Genomic DNA, 9,785 nt, shown 5'->3' on the forward strand with positions numbered 1-9,785 from the left:
AGAGAGGGGGAAATATTGTCATCGGCACTAGACCTCATTAATGGTGGCACATGCGCCATCTTATCAGGTCAGAGAAGTCAAGACCTTTCAAACACTACCATGAAAGATAGTATTTGGTGGTTGGACAGCTCCTCGCGTGATAGCAAGTGTTTTTTTTTTAATTATATTTAATAAATATAATTTAAAACTCTTCCTTGAGCACTCATAAAATTTATAATAAAAACAAAGTAAAATGACAAAAAAAGAAGTCATTGAGTGAGAGTTTAATTGGTTTTGTCTTTAAGGTTTTAAGGAAATTATATTATTCTATAAAAATAAAAATACAAAAATACCATTGAGTATAGTAGGCATTAGATTACTTTATTCAAGGGTTAAATAAGTAATTTGACAAAGTATTTAAAACCAAAATTACAAACAGTAAAGAAAAAGAAATAAAAAAATTTCTATCCTTAAATATATAAGTAATTTTTTATTTTTTTTTAAGATAACATACAAAACTATTTAAATAGTAAATAAATAATAAAATTCAAGTTAAATAAAAATTATAAAAAATATCTAATCTGAAAATAACAAGAAAAATAAAATAAAAATATAAAACAATAACTTTCAATCTTAAAATAAAATATCTAGTAAATTTTCAATTTCATCTATACATGTCCTGTGCACATAAATTTTGCTTAATTTTGTCTTTGAATCTTATCTCCATCTCTTCCAATTACACATGATGTTTTTTTGTCTTGTAACCATCTTTTCTTTTCTATATACCAAACCAAACACTACCTTCCAGCAAGCATGTAACAGGTCATGATCATCTGGAAGTGAAAAATTCATAAAAAAATATCATTTCTATATGATTTTCGAACCAACAATCTTCGTTGCATTGACATTAATTGGTTTTTCTGTTCTGTGATGACACATTGACCTTTTTCATGGTAAAAAATTTATATTCTGTGATGAAAAAGACGAGTGCTGAAGTCATCAATGAATTTTGTTTTGGTGCTGAAAAGAGAGAAACTACAGAACATGAATAGAAATCCAAGCCCGTGCATGTATGCTTCTGGTTTATCCATCCCTTTACCATTTATAAAGCTTCTTTTGCAGTGTTTTTCACAGTATAGTTATTTTTTAAATAATTTTTTTTATTAAAAATATATATTAATGTTATTTTTTTTTATTTTAAAAAAATTATTTTTGATATTAGCATATTAAAATAATTTGAAAATAATATAAATATATTATTAATTTGAAGTAAATAAAAAATAAAAAAATTTCAATTTTTTTTAAAAACATTTTTTAAAATATAAAAATAAATAGATGATTTTGTCCATCAGTCTAAGCTAGCATAATTTACTCTACCAATATAGCTTTAATTCAGAATTCCTAGCAAGCGATCCAATTGAATCCACCATGTATGTCAGTTAATTCATTGATCTTCAAGCAGAATGCTTGCAATTTTGCAAACACCGAATAGTTCTAAAATTAATTAATTTTTTTTTTAGTTTAGTAAATTAGAGAGGTTGTCATTTCATTTACTTTTGTATCTTTTTAATTGAAATTTAATTTTTAATATTTAAAATGATTTCATGTAGAATTAAAGAAATAATCGTTTCAAATTAACAATTGAATTCCATTTACATTGTACACCACCTTATTCTTCTCATGACAATAGTGGTGCAAGGAAAAAAAGAAGAAGGCAATTTGGAATGCAGAGTTGATGATACAAGTAATAGCCAATGAGCTATACAGATTCATCCCCGATATCCCTTCAAGACTCCAATTTTTCAACCTTTTCAGAAACCAAAAATGAAAAATAATAATACAAGCTGTAAAACAACAGCAATTAAGAGCAAGAAAAAGATTAGCTAAATTAATTACGTGCAAGATTTATACTATCTGTTCAAGTCGCTCTCATCTTCTTGGAATGACACGCTGTGAGAAGCATAAGAACCGAATCTGAATCGTTTACTGGAATCTCAAAGAACCCTTGTGGAGGAGGGCTCAATTTCCTCTTTGGAGGCCTAGGTTTCCTTGGAGCTGGTGGGCACACCAGAGGTGACTTCAAAATATGAGTTGGTGACTTTGGTGTGCTAGGATTACTGCTCTCTTGATCTTCATCAAAATTGAGAATCTTCTTCGCATCAGCTTCCTTGGCTTCAAAGAATTTTGTTCCAATACTGCTATTTGTAGTACTATTACTGCATGTTCTTGAAACTGTTCTTATTGGCGTAATTGGCCTGAACTCTTCTGAAATCTCAAGACCCATTTGCTGGTAAGATAACAAAGTCCAAGTCTTTCAGATCAAAAGAGATTCAAGAAAGAGCAAATGGGGTCACAAGAAAGGAAAAGGAGAGCCGGGGAAGGTTTATGGGAGATAGAGTTTTCTTGGGGTGGAATAATATTTGATTATAAATAAAGGGAGGGGGGAGGGGGGGGAAGAAGAAGAAGAAGAAGGAAGCGTGCTATAAAGGTAAATAAGAGGGTGATGATGGGATGTAATGTGGAGAGAGTGATGGGGAATGATGAAGGCGAATAACTGGACGAGTTGGAAGAGAGTGGCAAAAGAGTACAGGCAAAATTTAAGACAATTATAAAGGGAAGAAAACAAGGGATAACACAAATAGTTAGCGTGTGGAAGTGAGTGTTTGAGTTTTAAAGGTAGAAAGAAAGAAACGCAGCCTTTTTCACTGCCAGATTGGCACAGTTTGCTCCATTTAGCTCCATTGCACTTCTCCCCATGTGATGTTTCCTAACATCTTCACTTCCTCATCGCACACGTTTAGGGGAGCTTTTGCTCCTTCTATTCCTATGCTTTACTTTCATTTGTCCCTTTACTTTGATTTGTCCTAGTTTCATCTACCTAATCTCTGTTTGTAATCGTGTTTGTAATCGTGTGCTGCTACTTCCCTTTACGGGTAGATCATTTCTTACAAGTAATGAAGAAGATGACCAAACCATGACTTGGAAAATCACTGCTGAGATAATGATAGGTTTTCAAGAACATAAAAGAGATAGATGGGTTGAATCCGTAATCTATTAGGTCTCATTGTATGATTTGTGTAATTATCTTGTATATTCTTTAAGTTAAAAACTTTTTAAATCTGAAATTTACATATATTTATATAATTTTGTTGATTAAAACCATGATATTGTATCAAATAATTATTCCAACTTAAAAATTTAAGCTATAGTTATATAACATTTTAAAATATAAATGTAATTTTTAAAATCACTAGATTTCTATAACCAAAGATTAATTTTTCTTTCTGTGAATATCTCGATGCAATCCTCTCCTTCAATTCATCATAAAATACAAAAAAAAAAATGAAGAAAAACCAATGAAATTAACAACATGAAAGTATCTTGTGAACTAATAATAACTTTAAAATTCTTTGTTAAACACAACATTTTCTTAAAACCTCTATCATGTCGCGTCATATGTTGCACTTAATGGTGGAATTTAGCACCATTTTTGACGAAGTTAACAGATGTTCTAAAATAGAGAGAAGCGGAATATTGACACTGTGACAAATAAACTTAACAGGACCAAACCAAGAGAAAGCTGGAATTGCAGGGACCATCTGGTGCCTAAACCCTCATCACCCATACATGAAACAGATTGCTACTCCTTTTATTTTATTGTATTTTTTGCTGCTATTTCTGCTGCCCATGTTAGTTTACTCACGTTAGCTTTCATTCATTCATGTTGTTTGGCATTAAAATATTAAATTGATTTACTTTTTCACCTCTTTGGCTGTTAATTAAGAGTGTTATTATTGATCCCAACAGCTTCTACTCCCAAGGTTCTTGTAAAATATTCTCAAGTCAATCATCAATGGGTATAAGCTCACCGGCTACTGCCCTGTATGAAAGATTCGCATGCATAATGGCCTCGGATTAGTAAATTTTTGGATATAGCTAGAGATGATATGTATACTTCTAGACAATTTGAATCAATATCCAAGCGCAGCCATTGGAAATAAAATGAAATAGTTATAGTCAAAAGGATTAAAAAAATAATAAAAACTAGATATTTATGGCATTTATTATTGGATAATGTGAATAATTATTGTCACTTTTCTAATCATAATTATAATACATGGCACTTTTTTGTCTATGCTTATTTGCCACATATCTGTGATTACTTTACTGCGTAAGTAATTATTTCCTCTACCATAACAGTAGTATACTTTTTCGTTAATTTTCTTCTAAGAAATTAAGAGTTATTGACATTCAAAATTTATCAAATCAAACTTTTTTTCTATAATTCAGCTGTAATTTTAGGGTCTAAGAAACTCTAGTATTTTTTCTTTCTTTCGCTATACATTGCTTCACGCTGCAAATTGAAATATTTCACTTGAGAATTAAAAGGAAACAAATCACAAGAAAAACAAAAGTAATTGAACTCAACTAAAACATTTTTGGAAGTTCAAATAAACATAATATTCCTTAAGAAAATATTAACACATGAAGATGAATTACAGTAATTGAATGTTGACATGGGATTTAACAAGAGAGAGGGAAAGGTAAAATTTACTTTAGGTGTCGTCATGATATCTTTATTGCCTTCAGTGAAACCCCATCATAGAGAAGATGGAAAGAAGGGTTGCTTGAGATCCAAATCTAATAATTTGGTCGAGGTGAGGGACAAAAGCTGTTGGAATCACATGATAGAGTTTATTAATTATCCTCCATGATATAGCATTTAATTAGTGGTTAATACGCGACAAATTATGGGGTTAATATGGTAAGTATAATTATTATCAATTAACAACAAGCCATGGCATGTGAACACGTCCCCTTTTTGCACAAGGATTTGGAACCTTTGCTTCTCGAGGATGAAAGGGAAAAAGGAATCTCCAAGCAGCCCAGCAAATATTGCTCGCGTGAAAGAAATTAAAAAAAAAAGAAAAAAAAAGTAGTGTGAATGTGAAAGATGTCAACTTTATCAGAAACCATTCAAGTATTTTAGCTGTTCTTATTAATTTGATAAGATTTTAATGATGTTAATTACTTCATTTTAAACTCGGCATCTCTGCTATATACAAATACGAGTAGAGGGAGCAAAACATGTTGGAAGAGGAATTTAATAATTAATTTTTGTATTCTTCTACCTGGGATGCATGTGATGGTATGCACTAACTTGTTGATCTATTAATTTGCTTTCCACATGAACCTGATTTTAGTAGACAAGCTTGTGATAATTATTCAGTATCAACCCTGTTAACATGTGTGGACTTGCTTTTTACTCGATTATCTTGGGATTAAATATAAATAAAATCAAGAAAAATGGGTTTTTTTTTTTATGAATATGTATGTGCAAGTACATGTTTAAGATCTTATAAATAAATACTTAATTCCATTGTGTAAAAACTAACTTTAACATTACCTTGATTTAAAAAAAAAATAAAAAAGATTTGATTTTGAATGATATTCTCTTGTCTATGAAGATAGGCTGTTCTTTTTATCCAATTATTGGTTTGATGGTTTCACTTGGGTACTAGTGTATAAAAGTATATAAAAAATAAAAATATATTTAATTAAAAAAAATGAAGATAGAAACATAAAATAAATATGTTTATAAAATAATTTTAAAATGAATTTTTAATCTTGACAGGAAAATATCTCTTCATTCTCTATTCATCTCCAATCTCTTCGTTTTCTGTTTAGATATAATAATGAAACGCCATTTATTAGTAATTTGGTATTCACCACACATACATATTCACCACACTATTAAAAATATCAGTTGAATTTCAATTGTTAGTAGCGTTGCCTCTCTTTGAAAAACTTTTGTGTCCGGATTTTTCTCTTCTAAAAATAATTCATTTCAAAAATATTTTATTTTAATTTAAAATTTTATTTACTTTTTATATTTTAAAATTATTTTAATATATTAATGTTAAAAATAATTATTTATAAAAAAATTATTTTAATATATTTTTAAATAAAAAATATTTTAAAAAATAACCGTAATAATTAAATAAAAGGTAGAACTTTGCTTAATTTGTGGATGATGATGGTGTGAAGGGAGGGAGGGTCGATGTCAGAATTTGGTTGAAAGAAGAACGTGCACAATTGGCCCATCTACTCGTCAAAATCCAATAATGAGCCCAAACATTGATGATGAGCTTGAAGGCTCAGCAACCTTATTGGAAATCCATGAGACTCAAACTTTGTTGGTGGCGATTTCTTTTTCTTTTTCTTTTTTTTTTTTGACATAATTGATAACTGATAAATTAGTTTGCTCCGTGAAAGAAACTCATTTATCAGTTGCACCAAAATCACACTAATTTGCTTGACTCCAAAGACATTATTGGTGGGTATATGTGGGGATGGTAGTCCATAATTTATGGGTCCGGTTTTTACCATATTTATATTTTATTCATTACTACATAAATAAAGGAGTTCAGATATTTATCGTATTTATTTAGATCTCTATTACATGATTTAGCACTATTTATTATTAAACATGAAATATATATATATATATAATATATATATATAGTTGAGTTATGTGTGCATGTATTAATTTTGAAATATGTATATATATATTAGATTTATTAAATTCTAATGTTGCATAGTTAATTTTTTTTTTACCATATTTATGTATTAATGTGTATATCTTGGATCTAGTTTTTGAGTCAGGTTTCATAATATTTATATATTTTTATTATTATTTATTTGATAAAATAACTATTTTAAAAAAATCAACTCATTTATATTAATATTAATTGAATTTGTATTAAATTATATCATGCCTGGCTATTTGTTGAAGCAATTTTGATTTAGTGAGTATTCAATTCAGTTTGATGGGTAATATGTCAATGAAATCCACTCAAATATCTTAAGTCATATCATGCAAAGCTCCATTAATCGATCTAACCTATCTAAAGGAACAAATCAACAACTTATACATGACAAAAATCAAACTTGGTTAGTGGGAATCATTTTTTTTACATGATTAATGAAGAATTTGAGTTTGTTCCGTGAAAGAAACTCACTCATCAACAATCACCAGCATCACATTAATTTGCTTGACACCAAAGACATCATTGTTGGATATTTGCAGGGATGGTAATTGGTGGGTGAAGTTTGTATTCTATTTATAATACATCAATTATTAATTTGAGTCGAAAAAATAAAAAAATTATATTTTATTTATCAAGAGTATTTATTTGGTGTCTCTTATCCTACTACAATTTATTATTAAACATGAAATAAGACAATAATATACATAGTTGAGGTATGTATACATGTATTATATAACAAAATTATAAATGTCATATATGCATAAGCGCACGCTCGCCCCAAATGAATCCAATTGAAAAAGAAAAATAAAACACAGGTATATTTTTAAATTTATTTTACTTGAAAAAATATCAAATTAATATTTTTAAATATTTTTTAATATGTTTGAAATGATGTTAAAAATATATTTCCATTCAAGAAAACATTGTCAAACTACTATTAAGCAAAGTGAAATTGTCAATTTGTCACGCTTCCTCCCTCCACGGCATTAGAAGGCATCTCTATCTTTTAGACAGTCAACTTTCTTTAACCTTTATAGGCTCCAACTTTTCTTCAACCTTGCCGGCCTGCCTGCCCTCCTGCCTTCCTGTTCATCCATTCATGGCACATCAGCCCCCACGGTGTCCCACCACCCAATAAAGAAGCCAAGGCATCCCATGAATGGAGAATAATCGCACTCTCCGACCTCATACAGAACCAAGAAACAGCGAAGCATATATCTCATTTAGTCAACCAACAGCACCCATTCACAGAGCTGTCATGGCCCCCATGCCTGCAATTTCCTTTGACCTCCTGCTCACTACATGACACTTGCAACATATTCCAATCACACCCACATATTTTGACTTCTTTTGCAATCACACCATAGATTTCAAATCAAAGAATCCAATCTCAAATCTATGAAGAAACAAATTGATTAATAATACCACCATGATTTTCTTTAATTTCTACTCTACAATTTCTTGCTTTTTTATACAAAATCGAAATTCCCAGGCCACTTGAAAGTGGCCCGTCATTTTCATCCTTGAAATTCTTTACAATCCGTTAGACTTTTCTTCTTCTTTGACTCTTCTCCGAGACGATACCGTCACGTGACTGTCACGGCAACAGAGTCGAGCCCCTTTCGCCACCGTCTAAGATGGATCAATCAACATCATCAATGACTTTTCCGCGTCTCTCATGTTGACTGGAACACGTGTCGCATGGCAGCGTTAGCTGTGACATTTTCTGGTAAGGGAGCATGTGAGTGACGGTGCTCCCCTTCGTATGTTACAATAAGCATGGCCGGATCATCTACGGCACGCTCCACGTGCTTCCTCGCTGGACATCCCCTCACACTACTACACTTGTAGTACCCTCTGCACAACAAGGAGCACAAAAATAATTATTATTTGACTATCATAGACTTGTGGTCATATTTATTTGACTTGGACCAAAAATCATGCATGGTTAACGGTGGATGATCAAGGCATAGAATAAAATAATACCTTGGGTAAGGTGAACCCTTGATTGGCTTTTGACCATACTTTCTCCATGAGAACTCATCTGCTGGTATATCAGCAACTTTGGAACTTATTGCTGGGACTCTTATCGTCCTCTTCACCCTTGATTTCCTAAAATCATAAAAATAAAATAATATTAGAGGATTTTTATATCCTGATTTTTAATTTTTTTTTTAATAATGATATAAGAATATAAATTATTTCTGTATCTTATTAACTAAATAAATAAATATTTAACATTGATTAACATGTAAATACTCATTGAATTAAATAAAAAAAAATTCAAAATCACAGTCACATGTTTAATACACATGTAATTATTACTTAATTGTTGATAAACTAATGGTTACCTTCTTTTGGAGCAATGACAGCTGCCACCAGAGGAGGAGATCTTGCTGGTGGAGAGGGTATGATCATGGCATTTCTTGCGGTGGATAGATGAGAGAGGTGGTTTTCCGGTAGGTCGAGGATGAGTTCCGAAAAGAGAAGACGAGCCACCTTGTTTCCCATCAGAGACACTCCCATCAGCTGTAACAGAAGACAGGAAGGACGAAGTAGTCGTGCCAGAGCTAAAACAATCCTTGGAATACTGACTGCCGAATGACAAGTCGGTTTTTGTCTCAGCTTTAAAGGTAGTGTTACTCTTGAAGAAATCAAGATTTTGTTTTTGAGGTTCTTGGACGACAGGTCGGACTGAAACAGGGTTGGAAGAAGTGGGTCCACGGCGGAAACGGGCATGACCGGTCCGGTTCAGGATGGAGATGACTTGCTTGAACTTAGCAACGGTGAAGCTAGTGATTTCTCTACAGTCAAGTTGGTGACTTTGTTGGGTTTGGTTAGAAAGTGCAAAGATCAAGTGCTCCATGCTCTTAATCCCAGCTGATGCAGCTTCTTGAATAGCCATCTGATCTTCCATCTTTGAGTACCCAAGTAGATCAACAGCCATGATGAGAGAAGAAGAAGAGCAAAACCCTTGGAGCTTAGAGAGAGTTGGAGGATGGAGTAGTGGTGTTTGTTTTGAGAGGAGGAGAAGAAGGGAGAAGAGCAGGGGGGGCTTATAAAAGAAATGGAGGGTGCAAAGTCAACATGGAAATGTCAATCTAAGGGTGGAGATTGGTTGGACTTTCTGTAAGAGAGAGAGAGAGAGAGAGAGAGAGAGAGAGAGAGCTTGTAAGAAAAGTCTTGAAAGAAAGTGGTGGGACCTAGATGTGTAATAAAAGAAAAGAAGGGTCATGGAAATTGAGTACTTTGATG

The 9,785-nt window shown here is 31.8% G+C and overlaps 1 protein-coding gene across 1 annotated transcript; it reads right to left on the reverse strand.

The window, feature by feature from the left end:
* Positions 1 to 7,925: 7,925 nt before the first annotated feature.
* On the reverse strand, positions 7,926 to 9,571 carry LOC118039574 (probable WRKY transcription factor 11). The gene is made up of 3 exons (XM_035046318.2): positions 8,882 to 9,571; positions 8,517 to 8,642; positions 7,926 to 8,387 (listed from the first exon to the last, which is right to left on the reverse strand). The coding sequence occupies exons 1-3, from the start codon at positions 9,475 to 9,477 to the stop codon at positions 8,207 to 8,209; spliced, it is 903 nt and encodes a 300-aa protein (XP_034902209.1). The 5' UTR covers positions 9,478 to 9,571; the 3' UTR covers positions 7,926 to 8,206.
* Positions 9,572 to 9,785: the final 214 nt, after the last annotated feature.

This window comes from Populus alba, chromosome 18, assembly GCF_005239225.2.
Source record: "Populus alba chromosome 18, ASM523922v2, whole genome shotgun sequence".
In the NCBI taxonomy this organism is placed as follows: domain Eukaryota; kingdom Viridiplantae; phylum Streptophyta; class Magnoliopsida; order Malpighiales; family Salicaceae; genus Populus; species Populus alba.